Raw genomic sequence first — 22,050 nt, forward strand, 5'->3', positions numbered from 1 at the left:
TTCAGCGCGATAGGTTAGGGTTAGGGTTAGATCATTTAAATATGAAGAAAGCCCGAGAAGCAGCTGATTATAATTTAACATGATGTTTCTGATAACATAAAAATCTATCAATCTTTAAGTGAATTTATATTGTATTAAAATGGAAAAGTGTTAAACAGCTCCTGTTGTTGTCATCGATAATTACAATATGGCATTAACGTACTTAAAGGGATACTCCACTTTAAATTGAAAATTCTGTCATCATATACTCACCCTCATGTTGTTTCAATCCTTTATGAATTTCTTTCTTCTTCTGAACAGAAAGGAAGATATTTAGAAGAATGTCAGTAACCAGACAGTTTCTGGTCTCATTGACTTCCATAGTATATTTTTCCACACTGGAAGTCAATGGTGCCCCAAAACTGTTTGTTTGGTTACAAACATTCTTCAAAATATCTTCCTTTATGTTCAAGACTCTGACCAAAAATCTTACCAACCCCAAACTTTTGAACGGTAGTTTACAGTAGGCCTAAGAATCATGAGAGATTGAGATGCTTGGCCAAGCTCCTGAAAAACTCAATACTAAGATGAGAATGATGTTTTAAGCCTTTTGAACCGAAGGTCACGTCAGAAGTAGAGCTGAAAGCACACATGTGAGCCTATTCATTAGAAACCATGAGCTTTTATTGGAATGTTTCACCATTACACTTATAAATCCCACCCATGTGTCATCTGCCTTTATCAAAACAAGCTTCTGCTAATACTGGCACAATCATCATTCCACTCAATCATGTTCACATGACTGGTCTGCACTCATGAATAAATGACATCTGAAGGTAAAAGCAGTTGAGTATCTAAAATGCCATGAAAGAAAGAGACAGACAGAAAATCCAGTATATGGGATTTTTTGTAAAGTTTTCTTTTAGTCACAAATTTGATAGATTGAAAGCAAGTATCAAAGTAGAGCGGGAAACACTTTGCTTTAATGTGGTAGGGGTCGAGGGTCATAAAACATTAAAATAAAGGACAAGATGGAGCCGTACACACAGTTCAACATGTGATTCTTTACACCCTTAATGACAATAATGACGCCGGTCCAGTTTTCATCATCAATCTGAGTTCAGTTACACGCCGTCACACACTCACTGAAGACTGAAGCTGTTTCGGTTGCTTACACTGGGATAAAATCAACAAAAAAAACATATGTTCGTATGTTTCCAGCAGTCGGGTCTTTCACCGTCGGACACGTGTCTACTCTGAGGGGACCAACAATAGAAAAAGTATTTCTTATTTTTGCTTCTGCACCCTACCATCCCATAAGTGTGTATGTGTGCGCGTGTGTGTGTGTGATGGTTTAGGACATGACGCCGAACACAGGGTTGTGGCGGCAGATGCTCGGGCCGATCTCCTCGTAGTCCTTCTTGGTGTGACACACCTGGTAGAACTCCGGCTGAAAAGTAGACAAACACAATGTCACAAAAGTGTTTAACTGGGTATCTGCAAGCTTTTTAAAATCATATTTAATACATGCACAAATTAAATTAACACCATATGAGTGGGGTCTATCCTAAACTTTAAAATAACTAAAAAACATGATTTAAACAGATCTGGCAAAAACAAAAAGACGATAAATGTCACATTTTAGCCTTTAAATCTTTTAAGAAAAGGAATGAATCAGTGAATATTTTTATTTAAAATATGGTTTTATGTCTACGCAATATTGTTCAAAAGTTTAGGGCCAGAATGTTTTTTTTTCTTCTAAAGGAAATTAATATTTTTATTCAGCAAGGATGCATTAAATTGATCAAAGGTGACAGTAAAGACATTTATAATGTTACAAAGATTCCATTTCAAATAAACGCTGTTCTTTTAAACATTATATTCATCAAAGAATCCTGAAAAATAAAATGCATCAGTCACAATGAATCAGCACAACTGTTTTCATCATAGATGATAATCATAAATGCTTCTTGAGAAGCAAATGCTTTCTGAAGGATCATGTGACACTGAAGACTGGAGTAATGAGGCTGAAAACTCAGCTTTGATCACAGGAATAAATTACACTTTACTATATATTCACATAGAAAACAGCTGATTTACAGTGTAATATTATTCAGCAATATTGCTGTTTTTACTGTATTTTTAATTCAAATGCAGCCTTGGTGAGTAGAAGATATGTGTATGTATATGTATATATCTTATTATTATAAATATTCATATCATTTTCCAATCACTTACAGTTTTAAAATGCACATTAGCTTCTTTTAAACCACCGACCGAATCTTTTGAAGTTTAAAAATCAGTCACATTGTGATTTCTGTTTTTCTGTCCCAAAATTTAGGACCTCTTGAAGTGATCATTAAGACCTTTATTATTCCATTCAAGACTTTTTATGGCTTTAAATTTGCTCAAACTGAGAAGACTTTAAAGACCCGCGGGATCCTGATTTAACATCCCGCCGAGTGAATGTAATGAGGATCATCACTAAACATCAGTGTAATCGAGTTCTCAGAGAGACGCTCCAATAAACAGTGATTCACAGACAGGACATTTTAATTGATTAATTATTATGAGGCCATTAAACAGCGGCTCTGTTTCTCTCTGACCTGTGCAATAAAAGAAGCTGTTATTCATAGAAATGAAGTCTCTTTATATGTGAAAGTGTAACAGTGAACGCTGGAACGCTAGCGTATGTTTCACAGCACAATGAACTGTAACCTCAGTGATCAGGGAAGGTCTGATTCCTCATCAGATGAGACGTTCTCAGATGGTCACTCGCTAGACGACGTGATTTCAGACAGAACAAGCATTAACCTGTTAAACCATCAGAGCTTAGATCTGAACTGAAATGCTTATAACTCATGAATGCTTCAAAAGCAAAATATTGATAGAAGTCTAAAAACGTTTTTTTGTTTACTGTTAAGCAAATGTACTGAAAACATTTATTTTATACGAAATGCATATTTTACTAAATAATTTGGACTCTAAAATTGCTAGAAAATCAAAGCCACGTCTAACCAAGTCGTGTTCCAAATTTGAAGTTGCCATCAGGAAAATTGAGCCGCTAAAAAGGTTTGAAGTATAATTTCCATTGTAACACAACGTCCATTTTCAAAACGGATTTCACAGGATGAATTTGAGCGTTTAAGCATTCAATGATAATTTATGATGATTACTAAAATATGTGATGGGGAAAAAGCGTGGCTCTCTGGCACAGAAACAGCAGGAATATAAGGCTACTGTCTCTTTAAGAGCGAATGCACGGATCCAATATACCGATACACACACGCTGTTTCTTTCTCAACGGTGTATGTTTACTTAAGACATAAACCACTGTGGGATTGAATACCCTCCAAAAAGGCTTTTTTTGTTTTGTTTTGGGTGTACGCGAAGCCCATTTGCTCATCCGCGTTCGGCTCCGACTCATTTTCACAATCGTTGAAAGGCAAAATCGATATCAAAAATCAATTGTGATTAATTGCACAGCCCTACTGCAATTATTATAATGCATTTAACTTTAGTTTCAATAATGCATGAATAATGCATTACACATAATGGCTGAGTCAAGTGGTTAATATTTCGCATTTCAATAAACCAATATTTCAACAAAGATTATGTAAGTTGCTGTAAATTGTGTGTGTGTGTGTGTGTGTGTGAGTGTATGTGTGAGAGAGAGAGAGTGTGTGAGTGCGTGAGTGTGTGAAAGTGTGAGAGAGCGTGCGAGTGAGTGAGAGTGTGTGAGTGAGTGTGAGTGTGTGCGAGTGAGTGTGTGAGTGAGAGTGCGAGTGAGTGTGCGTCTGTGTGTGTGTGAGTGTGTGTGTGCAAGTGAGTGAGTGTGTGTGTGTTTGCGTCTGTGAGTGAGTGAGTGTGTGTGTGTGTGAGTGAGTGTGTGCAAGTGAGTGAGTGTTTGTGTGTTTGCGTCTGTGAGTGAGTGAGTGTGTGTGTGCAAGTGAGTGTGTGTGTGTTTGCATCTGTGAGTGAGTGTGTGAGTGTGTGCGAGTGTGAGTGTGTGAGTGTGCGTCTGAGTGTGCGAGTGAGTGTGTGTGTTTGCGTCTGTGAGTGAGTGTGCGTAAGTGTGTGTCTGTGAGAGTGTGTGTGTGCGTCTGTGAGTGTGTGTGTGTGTGTGTCTGTGAGTGTGTGTGTCTGTGAGTGTGAGTATGCGCCTGTGAGAGTGTGTGTGTGCGCGTCTATGAGACGCTTCAAGCATTCGATGATAATTTAAGATGATTACTAAAATATGTGATGGGGAAAAAGCGTGGCTCTCTGGCACAGAAACAGCAGGAATATAAGGCTACTGTCGCTTTAAGAGCGAATGCACGGATCCAATATACCGATACACACGCTGGCTTTTTTTGTTTTGTTTTGGGTGTACGCGAAGACCATTTGCTCATCCGCGTTCGGCTCCGACTCATTTTCACAATCGTTGAAAGCCAAAATCGATATCAAAAATCAATTGTGATTAATTGCACAGACCTACTGCAATTATTATAATGCATTTAACTTTAGTTTCAATTATGCATGAATAATGCATTATACATAATGGCTGAGTCAAGTGGTTAATATTTCGCATTTCAATAAACCAATATTTCAACAAAGATTATGTAAGTTGCTGTAAATTGGGTGTGTGTGTGAGAGTGTATGTGAGAGAGAGAGAGAGGGTGTGTGTGAGTGTGTGAGAGTGAAATTGTGAGAGAGTGTGAGTGTGTGTGTGTGTGAGTGTGAGTGAGTATGTGTGTGCGTGTGAGTGAGTGTGTGCGTGAGTGTGTGCGAGTGAGTATGTGTGTGTGCGAGTGAGTGTGTGCGAGTGAGAGTGTGTGTGCACGCGAGAGAGTGTGTGTGCGAGTGAGTATGTGTGTGCGCAAGTGAGTGTGTGCGAGTGAGAGTGTGTGCGCGAGTGAGTGTGCACGTGCAAGTGAGTGTGTGTGTTTGCGTCTGTGTGTGTGTGTGTGTGTGCGTCTGTGAGAGTGTGTGCGTCTGAGTGTGTGAGTGTGTGTGAGTGTGTGAGTGTGTGTGTGTGTGTGTGCGAGTGAGTGTGTGTTTGCGTCTGAGTGAGTGAGTGTGAGTGTCTGTGAGTGAGTGTGTGTGTGCGTCTGTGAGAGTGTGAGTGTGCGTCTGAGTGAGTGAGTGTGTGAGTGAGTGTGCGTGTTTGCGTCTGAGTGAGTGAGTGTGAGTGAGTGTCTGTGAGTGAGTGTGTGTGTGCGTCTGTGAGAGTGTGAGTGTGCGTCAGAGTGTGAGTGTGTGAGTGAGTGTGTGTGTGTGAGAGAGACTCACAGTCGAGGCCAGCATGGATCCTCCAAACCACACGGCGTATCGCTGCATGTGATGGGTGATGACCTGAACGTCGATGGGTTTCGGCTGTGAGAGCAGAAGAGATGCAGAGGAGATATTGAGTTTGAGTTCATTTCTCATTCTAAACACACGGACGCTGAAGTTGATCTTTAAACGGGACCTTGAGTTTTCCTCCGCTGAGCTCCTCGCTGAGCTTCAGGCGAGCGTCCACCGTTCTCTTCAGGTCTCTCTGCAGACGCCGGCCGAAGTCACGAAACATGGTGGAGCCGCCCGACAGAACGATGTTCTGCAAAAAAGGACGCGCGTTTACACACACACACACAGGGTTTCTGCGTTTACACACACACACACAGGGTTTCTGCAGGTTTCTGTGTTTACACACACACAGGGTTTCTGCAGGTTTCATACACTGCAAAAAAAGGCTTTCTTCCTCAGTATTTCTGTCTTGTTTTCCAGTATAAATATCAAAACATTTTTAAATCAAGATTCATGTACCGGAAAAGCAAAATGACTGAAGATGATAAGTCTTGTTTGATGAAAAATGTCAAAATTACCTGATTAAGTGTTTAAAACAAGCACAAATTTCTGCCATTGAGGTCAGAAAAACACTTACTTCGAAGATATTTTTGACCCCATTTGTTCTTGTTTTAAGCAAAAACTCACTTAATTTTGATGGGGTTTTTTAATAGAAAACAAGACTTAATATCTTCAGTCATTTTGCTTCTCCAGTAAATGTACATTAATTAAGAATGTTTAGATATTTGTACAGGAAAACAAGACAGAAACACTGAGGAAGAACATTATTTTGCAGTGTAATGATAGATTTAAAGCTTTATAAATACCTTTTTAAGACCAAGTAAAGAACATTTAAAGAATAAAGTGCACAAAATGTCAAAATCAGAGTTTTTTTGCAGGTTTTATAACAGTATATTTAAGACTTTATAAAGACCCTTTAAGACTAATTAAATACATTTTAAGGAATAACTTGAATAGAACATAATACATCAATATGTTCTCTACATGTAAATCTCTAGGCAGAAACACAACTGAGTTGTATTAGCAACACTTTAGAGTTTGAAAATACAACTTACAACAGATTTACATTACTTTTTAATTCCTTTTAGAAAACTGATAAAGCTGAAGGCTTGAATACCTCTAGAATATGGAAACTTTTACTGTACCTTCTGATCATAATGCAAAAAAAATAAATAATGTTCTTCCTCAGTGTTTCTGTCTTGTTTTCCAGTACAAATATCTAAACATTCTTAAATCGAGATACATTTACTGGAGAAGCAAAATAACTGAAGATATGAAATTGCATTTTGAAAAAAATCATGAAAACTTTGTTTAAACAAGGGGGTCAGAAAAATAATCTTAATTCAAAAGGGAAAAAAAATTCTGACCCCATTGGCAGATGTATTTTTGTAAAAAATTAAAAAAAACATTTTTTTAAAAACCCATTTTGCTTCTCAAGTAAACGCATCTACAATTTAGATATTTGTACTAGAACACAACAAAAACAAAAAAAATTCTGCAGTTTAATGCATGACTTTATGAATTTAAGACTTCCTGCTGTGACCTTTTCAAGGCCTTAAATTGTGGAATAGTGTAAGGCTTTTTAAGACCAGTAGAAACCCTGATCCTTCAGCGCAGAGGAGCATTACTGACCTTATAGAGCGGACGGCGCACGTCGATGGGACAGTTCTGAATGACCTCGTCGACCACCTCAGAGATCGGCTGGGTGAAGTCTGGATTAGCGAACTGGAAGAGGAAACAAGAGTGTGTGAGCGTGCGGTTTGGGGAATATTTTTAAAATCCAATTTAAGACATTTTTGAAGAACTGCACAAACAAAATGAACAACCCCCCAAAATATCTAAGTAATGTACCTGAGATTATTTTACTTAATTAAACAGGCTGGAGCAAACATTCGACGAGGACTCATCAGCAAAACATGTTTAACACACTAAAGACTCAATATGTACCTACAGTAGAGGCCAAAAGTGATGTCCAGAGGGGATATTTGTTTTTAAAGACATTAAACCTTCAAAATATGAGAAAAATTTATATTTTTTTAAATATGAGGGGAAAACAAAACACTAAGCTTGGTTAATGTATATCTGACAAAATTATTTGGCAAAAAAAGGCAAACTTAAGCTATAGGTTTTATTTTACTATGCAAAAAAAGCATACATTGACTACAACATAATCAGTTATTAATATTTCATTGGTTCTGCATGCGTTCATCATTTCTGTATGACAGCCTGGATAAAAATAGTTTATTGTGTTATTATCACATAAAACAATCGACCCCAAGCACAACTACTCAATATGCTTAAATCTTTTGATTAATATTTGAATAAAGAGTGTCAATTTTCCTAGTCCTGTACTCAAATTTGTTTGTGTACTAATATCAATACATATGAATTAGATGTCGACTGATAATACATTTTGCTGATACGATGATAATATATTTAAAGAAAAGTGCAAAGATTATTATGCAGATACTATGTTCTTTAATAGCAATATTAATATTAATATTGTTCCCAGGGGGCGGGATTTATGTAAATTTTAGGGTTCATGATGTCACTAAGCCAGGAGGAAGCTCACTCCGTTTGTTGTAGTCCTTAAAAAACAATTTCTTTAAAAGCAAATATCTCCCTTTGCTTTGAACTTTGAGCGTTGTAACTTTGCAGATGTTGTTTATGCTCAAACAGCAACATTACACACTAACTAAAGTTAGAAAAGTCAAATCATAATCAACCACCCCTTTAATAGGTATTTAATAGCAGATGTCCGTGCGCATGTACAAACCTCAGGATGAAAGAAGATCTCAGGTCCCAGGAAGCGCTCGTAACCCACGTCGATGGTGAACTCTTTCTTGCTGATGGCGTTGATGCCGGTGTACTGCTTGATCCATTTGGTTCCGTCTGTGTCGTACTTGCTGAACTCCTTCACCAGGTCGGGACAGACGTAACTGAAGCGCTCCTGCACAGCAGAAAGACACGCTCAGAGGCCTCGTCTACACTGCAGGTCTAAAGCCCTATCCGGACGCGACTAGTGTGACATGGAGAGGTGGAGTAAAGTAATAATCTCCAGAGCTTCTCCGTGATTTTAGTCCCGTCTGAATGTGCATCTCAGAGATCATCACGGACAATGTCAGTAAAGATTACGGCGACTTTACCTTCAGTAAAAAGGTCTGGAAAAATGACCTCAGGTGATACTGATCCCGTGCGAATAGACCCGCTGTGAATATGTACGTTAATATTCCGTCATTTCCTGTTTAAAAGTAGTTTTCCGCTGTTTTTAAAGTATGGAGACGCTTGAAAAAGCATCAGTTGCGTTCTAGACGCTGGGACGAGTCTGTGGCAAAACTCAAGTGTTTCACACACACACCATCAGATCAGAGAGAAGATCGAACGCACTTGTTAGAGGCACGAAACATCTTTTAGCGTTAGATAAGAGCCTTTCACCAACACAATCCAATCTGAAGATAATTAATACATCGTTCGTCCGGACATAACTGTTTTATATATATATATAAATATAGGTTATATGTGTTTGCGCACGTGATATCAGGAAAATCCGATCTGCCCGTTTACATGACAGTCACATATCTGATTTATATCTGATTTATTTCCACATATGAATGAGGCCTGAAACGAAATATCCGAATGAATGTTTTTTTTCCCCGTTTACACGTTCAGAGAACACATCCGATCTGTGTCACATATGAGCAAAAAATCTGAATTGGGTCACATTTCACTGACAGTGTAAACGAGGCTAGAGTCTGGAGGACGAGACGCTCGTGTGATCATCACACACACTCACCTTGACGGCTTTGGCGGTCTCCAGCGACTGCTCCGGTGGGATGCCCACCTCTCTCTCCCTCAGCAACTGCTGCGTGAAATACGTGATGTCCCGGCCAGCGATGGGAATGTGTTTAATGCAGCTGCCGATCACGTATCCCTCCGCCTGTCAATCAAATCAGAGACTTTTTAACGTTCCTGCTCTGTCCTACTGAGTGCCGTGAGCAAGTAGATCAACTTCAACAGGATCAAAACATCAAAATATGCATATCATGTGACAGTATCAAATTTTCATTCGCTGCAAAAAGTGATGTTCTGCCTCAGTATTTGTGTCTTGTTTTCCACATTCTTAAATCAAGATACTAAAGAAGATATTCTCAAGATATTAAGTCTAGTTTTCTGAAAAATGTATCAAACTTAAGTGAGTTTATGCTTAAAAAAAGTGAAAATATCTGCCAAAGGGGTCAGAAAAATAAACTTAAAAGGAAAAACAAAATTATTTTCCTGATATTATTTCTTGTTTTAAACTCACTTCATTTTGACACATTTTTCATTAAACAAGACTTAATATCTTCAGTCATTTTGCTTCTCCAGTAAATGTATCTTGATTTAAGAATGTTTAGATATTTGTACTGGAAAACAAGACAGAAACACTGAGGAAGAACATCATTTTTTACAGCACATCCCTATAATTTCTGAAGCTTTTATCATGGTATTGAATTAAGTTAGTGTTGTCCTCCTAATAACAAGTTTAATAACCTTTCCATATAACAAAAAGAACGCTGTAGATTTTAATGCAGTAAAACAATACACAATAAAAATATATTAAGTGAACAGATGTTTCAAACAGATTAAAGGACACAACCATAAAATAATACTATAATAAATAAATTACACCATCTTCAGATATCTTATATGGCCAGATTGAAATGTAAAAATGTTTAAGTGTGAATCAATGTTTGAAAATGAAATGTAAAAATGGCACACATTATATTCCAGCTCTCAGGACTGACATGAGTCAAACCACAAGTGGACAGAATCATTCAGAATTAAAACAGCACATTTGACAGAATGATTGTTCTGTAATGTGTGTGTGTGTGTGTGTGTGTGTGTGTGTGTGTGTGTGTGTGTGTGTGTGTGTGTGACGTACCACTGGAATGACGTGAGTAACTCCGTCTCCGCTGTCGATGACGGTTCCTGTGAGTGTTCGCTCCCCGACCTGCCGAGACGTCCATGATGCTGCCAGAGCCAAAACAGCCTGACGAACACACACACATGATCAGCCAAACACCGCATGTGTGTATTTGTGTGTGTGTGTGTGTTTTAGAGCTGCTCAATTAATCGTTAAAAAGATTGTGATCTCGATTCAAACACCCATGCGATCTAATTCCTAAATGACAGCGATTCGGCTCCGTCTATTAAACCTTTGACAAGCGAACAATCCAGAGAGAGCAGTTTGTCATGTATAGATATGAAACAGCTTCACAAAGTCTTTTCAAACAGACTGTATCATTATTTCTGTGTTACAAACATTCAAATCATCACAAAAGTTTATATTTCGGATATAAACACTGATGTCTACGGTAGGGTAGAGTAAATCACCTTTTGAAAGTTACTTGACTCTTCAAATAAAGATTGTATCAATTACACTGTTACACCAGTAGGTGGCGACAAGTGACTTATAATCTATACATTTTAATTTATGTCATTGAATCATTCATTCAAGAGATTTGTTCAAAAAAGCTGATTCATTCAGTAATGAAAAGTCATTGAATCATTCACTCAAACTAAATAATTCCTTCAAATTAATAAAATATTTTTTTAAATAGACTTCAACAATTCACATTTTGTCAGAACCTCTATTAAATTACATGTTATTCTGTTTAGTCATCTATTCAGAATCGTGATCTCTATTTTAAACAAAAAAATCGTGATTCTCAATTCATCCAGAATCATGCAACTCTAGTGTGTGTGTGTGTGTGTGTGTGTGTGTACCTGCACAGCGATGTACAGCCCCGGCACATTAAAGGACTCAAACATGATCTCGGCCGTGTACTCGCGGTTTTCTGGCGTGTTTAAAGGTGGTTCAGTCTGCAACAGAGAAACCAAGAGCAGGAAGTGATACACTGGTCTAAATGAACATCTAGTAGAGTTACATCATGTTCTAACCAGACGCTTTACGCAATAAAAGGTGTCTTTCAGTGTTAATCAGAGGTTTTGTCCTTACCAGCCGCAAAGCGTGACAATATGTGATTTTATTTGAAATGGTTTCCATTTCTTTGATTACGAGATGCAACAAAATACATCTCTGCAAGGAGTCTCTCTGCAAGCACACGGATACACTCTTTGTCATAGAATAGACTTATTTGTTCACAGGGTTCGAAATGACTTAGGACTCTTGGAGGGTCCCCTAAAATGTAATTATTAAATTATTAAAAATTCTGAAGACTACCTTGCTACACTATATACTGTAGGCAAAATTATATGGACCAATGTTGAAGGTGGGATAATGGTCTTGGGATTTTTTTCATGGTTTGGGCTAGGCCCAGTATTGTAGTGGTGTCTGGAGAAGTGGCTATAATCTAACAGGTAAACCTCTAACTGTGGAGCAACAAAGTTACAAGTTCTTTTTCCTCTTTTTCTCTCCATGATGCAGGATTCTAAATTAAGAAAAATAATATTAGCTTCCTAGATAGCTTACCAAGCTCTCGTATATACTCATTCATGCTCAAATCACATTCACTTTAATCAACTCACAGACTTGAATTAAGTCCTGGTTATCTTTCGTAATCACTGACTGGACAAGTAGGTTGTTATGCTAGCTTTGAATAACTAGTCTAGCTGCTAGGTCTGCTGGAAGCTTGTTTCGCCACAGAATAAAACATGTTATTAAAAGATAATTGCGACTTTTTATCTCACAATTGCGAGTTTACATCTCGCAATTCTGACTTTATTTCTCAGAATTGCGAGATATAAAGTCAGAATTGCGTGAAATAATTCTGACTTTTTTCTCGCAATTGCGACTTTAGGCTATATCACGCAATTCTGACTTTAAACACATAATTGCAAGTTTATATCTCGCAATTCTGACATCTTTTCTCAGAATTGTGAGATATAAACTAACAATTGTGATATATAAAGTCCAATTCTAAGGAAAAAAAAGACGGACCTTTTTTTTTACCTTTTTTACCTATAGTTTATATCTCACAATTCTGACTTTATATCTCCCAATTGCGTATTATAAAGTCAGAATTGCAGGATATAAACATGCAATTTTGTCGGGGACCCCCCAAAATCCAAAAATAAATTCTTATGGGGGGTCCCTAATGACTTATGGAGGGTCCGGGACCCCCCCAGACCCCCCTCATTTCGAACCCTGTTTGTTCACATTGAGTTGAACGTTTGTGTTTCCTGTAATTTATTTACAAGATCTGATGATAGTCAACATCATATTAGATGCTTTTAACATTAAATGACGCACATAAACAGTGCCTGAGATTAGCATGGTCATACTTTGCATGTTTTTCCAGCCACACAGAAATAAAAAACATTTCTAAAATAGCATAGAGACAGAGCGACACGTGTCATAATCTGAAGGCCACGCCCACACCGAAAAAAACAAAACAATCTAAAAGCTGCTATGTGAAAAGGTGTACAGCAAACAAGCTAAAAAAAAGCTCGACCCCAAACAACAAGCGATTAAGGGCATAAAAGTGCATACAGGCTGGAACGAATGGGTAAATTGTGGGATCCTGACACTGACAAAAATACACTACGTGTGCAGTAAGTTAAACATTTTGTCACTGGTGAGTCAAATATCTAAATGTCAGTTTTATATATTATTATATTTCTGTAAGATAAGCTATTCTGTCGCCGATTACATTCCCCTCCAGCGGGCGTAACGTTAGTTCTCAGAGTAATGGACTTGCCGTTTTCCCAATGGCATCCGCTGTAAAAAGCAAAAAGATTATTTTCCACAGCTTATATTGTCGTGAGTTTTTTGTCAACTGACATTTTTTGGAAAGATATTTTTCTAGTGTTTCATATGAGCAGAACAATCGAAAAACACATTAAATAACAGTACAGCCCTAGCCTGGCTAACGTCAGACCAAGTCTCATTTGAGACGTGGTCTGGGAACCACATGTTCATTTTCTCGTATTTGAGGCGTGGTTTACGAATGCGAAGCCGTTTATTGGGCGCTATGAATGTCTATCAAATGCGCCTGTACGTAGCTCATAGCCAATCGTTTCAATTATACCAGATGACGTATGTAGAGCGACAGAAATTCGACGAGGAAAAAGACGATGGGTCAAACGTTTATTTGTACACGATGGCGTTTAGCGAATATTACCGTTTGTGCAAGATAAACATGAGGGTAGAAGGTAACGTCGAGTCTGATGACATGTTGGATCCATAGATATAAACAAACTGCGGTGTCGTCATCGTCTTGCTGCTCCCTCCCCGTTCTGTGATTGGTTCCCTTTTTCAGGGGAAAATCTGGTCCATGGTGTCCAGGCTGCCTAGCAGCGGGAATAAAATCACGCTGCGAACAAGGCAGTATGGGGAAACCCAGGCTAGTACAGCCAGAGCCGGACAGTAACGGAGTACATTTACTTGAGTACAGTACTTAAGTACAATTTTGAGGGATCTGTACTTTACTCGAGTATCATTTTTGGGGAGTACTCATGACTTTACTCAAGTACATTTGAGAGGCAAATATTGTACTCTTTACTCCACTACATTTCTATCCATAACCGTGAGTACCCGTTACTACTACTACTTCTAAAAAAAAAAAGGAAAAAAGAAAAATCTCGGAAACCCTCAATTTGTTGTTTCCCTCTCAAATGTGATTGGATTGTGCAGGCGCCACTGATTGGGACAGCCTATCAGCAATCACCTTCAGCTTTCCGCCAAAGTCAACTCCATGGTCAGATTTAGATAAGAGACGAAACCATGGATGAAACAATGGATGAAGACGCAGCAGGTCCATCCCGGGAATGTGCCAACCCGTGGCCTCACCTCGCCAGACTATTTCAATTTTCTGAACAAGTTAATGATAGTTTTCGCTTCAAGTGTTTGCTGTGTTTACCAGTGTAAGCACTGTGGCATGTACTCTTGTACTCTTGATACTCAAGTACTTTTAAAAACAAGTACTTTAGCACTTTTACTTCAGTAGACATCTGACTGTAGTACTTTTACTTGTACTTGAGTAAAATTTAGCAAGGGGTATCTGCACTTTTACTCAAGTAATGAAGCTGTGTACTCTGTCCGCCTCTGAGTACAGCCCATTGAAGAGATGCATGTCTGTCCCTCACAGACTCGCTTTCATTCCCATTAAAAATCAAAGATGGCGCTGCTGTGTATAAGGTCTATTGCCTGTATCCACTTTTGTGTCAAAAACATTCGTTTTTTTAGGGTAGACGGCTTATAAAAACTTATTTCTGTTTTTTTTTTTATAGCTTGTTTGCTGTACACCTTGTCACATAGCAGCTTTTAGACATTGTTTTGTATTTTGTTATAAGGAGGCAGCCTCTCGCAATGCAAAGTCAATGGAGACGGTTGGATTGTCCCCCCCCCCCCCGGTGTGGGCGTGGCCTAAATACGCTGTCTCTGTCGTCAGCTGGTTAGGACAAAACCTCTGATCAACATGGACAATCACGTGTGTTAGTGTGTCCACCTAAAGCACAAGATCATCACATGAGCATCAGCGTTTAGGTGGAGTGTTACTCACCAACAGGAAGTAATGGTCCTCGGGTTCGGCCCTCAGGTACTTGAAGATCACCTGCTCCATAAACCTCTCCATCAGATCCCAGTCCTCCACGATCCCGTGCCGTATGGGCCACTGCGGAGACACACACACACACACTCAGATCACACACACCTCTGGAGGAAGGGCACGCTTTGATGATGATGAGAGACCTTCAGCATCACGGCTGCTGGTCTTCATCACATGACTGATTCGAGTGTCATATCGCTTTATGCAGTCCATAAGTATAAATTGTAATGCCATATCAGCAACTAAAAGCTATTCTCATACCAAGAGCAGAGCTGTACATTATCTGCCGGTGCTGTATAAATACAATCAAATAAAACCAGACAAAATAAAATAGAAAAGTACAACAGATTTAAATTATATTTGCATTTGATAAAAATTCTAAAACGTTTTCTGGAAGGATTTTATTGAACAAGTCCTTAAGAGATTAATAAACAAGATGTTTGTGTGACATTTTGACACACATTATGGATAGAAATGTGATTTTCGCTCTTGCCAATGAAAACACAAGGAGCGTCACAAACATATACCACAACTGGCCAATCAAACTACTGGACCAGAACCTGCTTGTATCGTGTTTGTAACTATTAATGGTCATATATATCTATCCCCTTTTATTAATCAAGGATGCATTAAATTGGTCAAAAGTGACAGTAAAGACGTTCATAATGTTACAAAAGATTCAATTTAAATTAAAATCCTGTTCTTTGTTAACTTTTTATTCATCAAAGAATTCAGGAAAACATTTATCACAGTTTCCCCCAAATTATGAATCAGCAGAAACAGTTTTTAAAATTGATAATAATCATAAATGTTTCTCGAGCATCAAATCATCATATTAGAATGATTTCTGAAGGATCATGTGACACTGAAGACTGGAGTAATGATGCTGAAAATTCAGCTTTGATCACAGGAATAAATTACATTTCACAATATAATCACATAGAAAACAGCTGATTTTAAATTGTAATAATATTTCACTGTTTTACTGTATTTTTGATCACATGAATGCAGTTGAGACCTTTTTCAAGAACATTAAAACAAATCTCACCAACTCCAAACTTTTGAACCAACAAAATCAGTTTTTCATGCCGGTTCACTCACTTTGGTGGCGTAATTGGGTTTATCGATGGCTTCGTCTCCGATGAAGAAGTCGAGATCATCCACACCCTTCATCATCCTCCGCTGAGCCTGGTCGCCCACCTTCGCCGACTCCTTAATGGCGATGCCTGACAGAAGAAAAGGATGATGGGAAGCCAGAAATAGTCAGATTGCAGTCAATCATGAAGAGAGGCAGAAAAGAGAGAACTGAGTGCTGACGCGAGTCTACAAGAAAAGAAGAACGGTGTTATTTGAGGATGTGGTGAAGATTGTGAGATGATTTTATGCTCTTTCGACCGACGAGTTGTCCAGTGATTCAGTGCTCAACACACTCGTAACGCAGACACATGCACTCTCTCAAAGCTGCTTTGAAACTGAGTTGAACTGTGAATAGAAATATCTGACGCAACAGAACCGAAATGGGATAATCGTAATGACTTTAGTCGGTGAAAAGCAATTTCAAGCCAATAAACCACTTAGAAAAATGTATATTAACTAAAAAAAGCCACAAAAAAATTATAGAAGCTGGCTTTGGGAGCCGCTTTTAAACACTCGCTCTTCTGCGGCTTCTATATGAGAATTATACTTAACTCTGCTTCCTGAAAACACCCTAAAGACGTGCACTTCACCCTACAGACATGCACTACACCCTACAGACATGCACTACACCCTACAGACTTTAACCTAGTACACTACAGATATGCACTACACCCTACAGACTTTAGCCTTGTACACTACAGATATGCACTACACCCTACAGACATGCACTACACCCTACAGACTTTAGCCTAGTACACTACAGACGTGCACTACACCCTACAGACTTTAGCCTAGTACACTACAGACGTGCACTACACCCTACAGACTTTAGCCTAGTACACTACAGACATGCACTACACCCTACAGACTTTAGCCTAGTACACTACAGACGTGCACTACACCCTACAGACTTTAGCCTAGTACACTACAGACGTGCACTACACCCTACAGACTTTAGCCTAGTACACTACAGACGTGCACTACACCCTACAGACTTTAGCCTAGTACACTACAGACGTGCACTACACCCTACAGACTTTAGCCTAGTACACTACAGACATGCACTACACTCTAAAGAAATATGCTTAGCACAATACAGATGTGTACTACACCCTACAGACATCTGCCTAGCACACTACAGATGTGCCCTACACCCTACAGACAGAGTTGTCAAAAGTACCGACTTCGATACCAAGTATGTACTGAAATTTAAAAATGTGACGACATCAGCATCAATGATGTTTTTATTTCGGCTCCCATGTTAACTGCCTGCGTGACACACGCGTCTGGGCGCAGCTCGAGATGCGCGGAAAACGCGTGCATGCTAGAAATAGAACCGACGCCTATTTTTCACGTGACACGCAAGCGTGTTGGAAGCGTTTCCAGGCAAAATAGAATAGGAAAAGACGTTTCTATGTCATTTTGACACAAATACATATTAATAAATGACATTTTGATGTTTGAAAGTTTTGACATAAATACAATATAAATGTAATTAAAAAAAATATTATCGATTTTCAAATATTGCACCTCTCAATACAGAACGAATTATTCTGTAGCCTATTTTGCCGTCAACACTGCCGACGTTGCTTTGCTGCTATATATTTATGTTTAACATGAAGTATAGGCCTTCCACAACTCTCTCCCCACGTCAAATATATCACCAATGAGGCTTCATGTTACCAATATTAAACATTGTTTAATATAATCGCTGTTCATATTTTTATTCAAAGTTCAGAATCAACATAAAGCTCTTATGTTTCTTATGATAAATGAGATAATGCTGCTAAATTTATAAATTTTTTTACCTTGAATGTCATTGCTCTAATTTATTTTTTATATTTTTATATTTCATATTTTGTTCAAATGTTTAATATATCTGCTGTTCATATGTTCATTTATTAGTGTGTTATATGATTAGAATGTTGTCCCGGTTTTAAAATAAAGCACAGCAATGATATTTGAGAGTGTTTCTCCCTTTTCAGGAAAAGTATCGAAAAAGTATCGAAATCGCAATACTTGACTTGGTATCGGTATCGAAACAATAATTTTGGTATCGTGACAACACTACCTCTGATTGGCCATTGTGTTGATGCGCTCAACATATATGTCTGTGATTGGCTACAGTGATCAACAATGACATCTTTGACGCTCTTCGTCAAGCACTTGCACAGATAGAGAGCGTTTGAAAGCGGCATCTATCAGTGGATATATCAGGGATCTGCTGATAGACGCCTGCTTTTAAACGCTCCTGTGTGTATCTGTGCAAGCGCTCGGTGAAGAGCGTCCAAAGATGTCATTGTTGATCGCTGTAGCCAATCACAGACATATATGTTGAGCGCGTGAACACAATGGCCAATCAGAGGCGTTTAAGAGTCCGTTCAACAGCGCTCAAAATGCTAGAGGGAAATGCTGATATCGTCACATTTTTAAATTTCAGTACCGACTTGGTACAGAAGTCGCTACTTTTGATAATATATACAGACATAAGCCTAGTACACTAGTGTCATGCATTACACCCTACAGATGTGCACTACACCCTTACATTTATGCATTTGGCAGACACTTTTACATTGCATTTCAAGGTACACATTTACATTCTTATCAGTTCTTGCTTTCCCTGGGAATCGAACCCATTACCTTGGCGTTGCAAGCGCCAACACTCTACTGTTTGAACTATAGGAAAGGTCATCAACCTAGTACACTAGTGTCATGCACCCTACAGATGTGCACTACACCCTACAGATGTGTCGTCGTACAGTCGTCGGCACAGAAGAACAGACACTCACATGACGGAATGATGAACTGCGGTTCCGTGTTTCCTGCATATCCCAGTTTAGTGTACCTGAAACAAAAAGCACACATTAATGCTCATATTCATTCACTCATGATGCACGTCACTCATTTCGCAGTTCCTGGTTGGAGAGCCGCAGATCAAAATAAATCAAACACTGAGGGTCCCATTTATGAACAATTCATTCTGTCAGATTCATATTTCTTTATGATGAGCACTTCATTCATTCAGAGTGTGTTCAAAAATCTAAAATATTTTTTTCTTTAAAATCATAACTCTGAAGGATCACATCTCTCACATACTGTTTTAACAATAATTACACAGCCATAGACCAACACACGAACCTTTTGCATTTAAGAACTTTTTTTTAAATTATTGGTCAATTAATCTCTCCCTCATACACACACACAGATCGGAGAATGTTTCATGTTGAGACATGTCAAACTATCTTCACTGTCGATCTGTTCTGATCAATTACATCATCACAGAATCAAAACAAAGACAGATCTGCGGTTATAATACTTTACACATTCGTCAATGTCCAGCATTGATATTTGATACAGGTTATGGATATTACAGGATTTTGTGTTTTTCTGTGTTTGCCCATATAAGGCCGCAGCAAGAATACGGAAGTAGAGGAAGAGGAAGCAGCTGTGCGCATGCGCACAATAAAAGACAACAGATTCAATCATTTTCACTTGCTCTTCAAACACCTTTAGTTTTAAATTTTTACCATCGATCTAATCATGTTAGGCGGTCCTCTCCGCAAAAGAACAAAACACAAATGTCATATGAGCGTTAAAGCGGAGCGTTTTATCGCCGCTCCTCGCGCCTGTAATCTCAGCATCACACATTCAGCACAAACACACTGATTTCATGACAGTTATTTGCGCATCTCGGTGCTGGTAAAAGCTAATATCGCAACATCCAAACAGCAGCTGATAAACTGAAAACAGCCATACAGCAAGAGAATGTTATCCGTGCAGGAGCGCGAGCGAGCGCGCGCGCCCGTGTAGCGCCGGTTTTCGTTAGCACTGGACAGATTGCGTTGTTAACTCACCCTGTGCCACAATCCACAACGCATGCCGGTAACCGAGCGGCCATCTCGAGTGGTTAAAGAGCCGGTGAGCTCCCGGTACAAGTGATCTGTCGCTCCGTTTGTGCGCGAGGCGGAACCCGGAAACGAGAAGGAAGCGTTTTTCCACTTCCGCATTCAAGTGCAGAAGAAAGCGCGCACCCTAGAGCGGCCGCGAGCGTCACAGAGTGATGATGTGGGCGGGGCAGAGCGGCTCAAACATGTGACCGTTCAAATGCCCGACGCTTTTTTTTTTTTTTTTTTTTTGGTCAAAGAAACAATTATTGGAGAGATTGTTTGTTTTGCCTAATACTGTCAAAGCACGACTGTGATATGGGAAAGATGATCTCAGAATAGTGAATAGTGATAATAATGAAAAATCAGTAATTTTATGGGTTTCTCCCATTACACACACTTGCAGTCTTTGCATTTCCTGTATTTGGCCCAAGTGTTCAAGTGTGCATAACTTTTGATGCAAAGAATGCAAGTAAAGTTTGTACAGAGCTTTATGTGCAGTTTTGTGCACTTTTAGATTTTCAAGTTTCACTTTAAAATAAACGTCTAAATGTCTGTTTAATTGAATTGTGCTGCTTCTAATCAAGTGTTTAAAAGCATTTGCAAATGTTTTACAAAATACTCATACACTACACCCTAAAGACATCAGTCTAGCACACTACAGACGTGCACTTCACCCAGGTGTGGATAGTGTGGATTTTTAGGTGCACTTATTTCAGTCTCGTGCACACTCTCAAGTGGCTGTATTCAATCGTGTGTCCATTCTGTTCTATTTAATGTTTTAATAATGTTATCTGTGTAATAAATAATGTTATAATGTTATGCAAAGCAAGCATGCCAAATTGAATTTTTGATTTTGATTGAGACAAAAAAAGAAGAGTAAAATGAGGGCGAAGCGCGCCACCTGCCGGACACTACAGTGACCTGCGCGCGAGAGAAGATGCCACGAGAACGCGCTCAGCTGTCAATCATTCTACGTGGACGCTTTGTTGATAAAACATTGATGTTTTAGGTTTAAAAACTGTCAACGAGACATTAATGAAAACACTCTTATCAACGATAAAACCTAAATACATTTTATTTAGTTTTTTTTGAATGAATTTGGCCAGCAGATGGCGCTCTATTGGTGGTCTGATCTTATCTGCATCATCATAACTCAGTTATTTGTGCAGAGCACATGATAGTATGGCAGATGTTATAAAGTATTGTAAGTAACGACAAGAACAGAGACTTTAACAGAGACTTAAAACTTTACTCTCTCCATTGTGCAATCGTCAACATCTCTCATACATCAGCATCAGACCTGTCAATCAAGCGTCCGTTCACAAAACGCGTTTTCCATTTCACTGAGCTTCTTTTTCCATTGTTTTCCACTAGGAATATTCGTATCGATACTGAAGTTGCCTATTGAAATGGTTATTAATGTGAGTAGGCCTATCGAAAGTAGGCGATACTCAAATATAGATCATAAGAAACCAATGATGCTTTTGGGAAACGCAGCCCAGAATAATGCTCATCAGAGGACAGAAAACACAATATGTTTGAGTTATTTCACAATATAAAAATAAAATTGTAGCCTACATAGCTTGTGCAATTACATTTATTTTAATTTAACGTTAATAGTTCATAATTATCATGTTCTATCTGTAACTAATGTTAATATAAATCATACTCTGTCTGAATAAAAAGGTTAAATTTTATGGGTGCAAAAGCCTGTCACTTATGAAAATGAACCATGGTTTTACTACAGTTGCTGTAGTATTTGTAGATTTCCACACTAGTACTACAGTAAACACATTTTAACCATGTGTAAACAAAAACATAATCTAATCAATTGCATTTAATGCATATTGAATGTTAAAATCCCTTTCAAAAGTGGGTATCTTTTTCTGATCTTTCTTTGATTGTATTATGATAAGTTAATGTGTTGTGTTGTGTTATGTACAGTGGAAACAAATTTCCAAATTTCAGATAAAAACATTTCATTATTACCCATTTTACATTAGTACCTAATTTAATAAATGTAATAGTTTACAAGTTCAGTTTAGCGGTATCAGTAGCTTGATATTGACAATACTGGCCTTTGAAAGTATCGGTATCGTATCGAAAATAAAATAAGTGTTATCCTCGATCCCTAAAATCACATGCTAGATGGATGTGTTTTAAAGTCCCCCTGT

At 38.5% G+C, this 22,050-nt stretch overlaps 1 protein-coding gene across 1 annotated transcript; it reads right to left on the bottom strand.

Moving 5' to 3' along the window:
- Positions 1–641: 641 nt before the first annotated feature.
- On the bottom strand, positions 642–20,013 carry actr3 (actin related protein 3). The gene is made up of 12 exons (XM_084122405.1): positions 19,844–20,013; positions 18,779–18,834; positions 15,954–16,078; positions 14,808–14,918; positions 11,071–11,166; positions 10,226–10,333; positions 9,098–9,241; positions 8,081–8,254; positions 6,937–7,029; positions 5,429–5,554; positions 5,251–5,334; positions 642–1,429 (listed from the first exon to the last, which is right to left on the bottom strand). Exons 1-12 carry the CDS (start codon positions 19,885–19,887, stop codon positions 1,334–1,336), a joined length of 1,257 nt encoding a protein of 418 aa, XP_083978531.1. The 5' UTR covers positions 19,888–20,013; the 3' UTR covers positions 642–1,333.
- Between the last annotated feature and the right edge of the window lie 2,037 nt (positions 20,014–22,050).

This window comes from Abramis brama (assembly GCF_963993115.1).
Source record: "Abramis brama genome assembly, chromosome: 8".
Lineage (NCBI taxonomy): Eukaryota > Metazoa > Chordata > Actinopteri > Cypriniformes > Leuciscidae > Abramis > Abramis brama.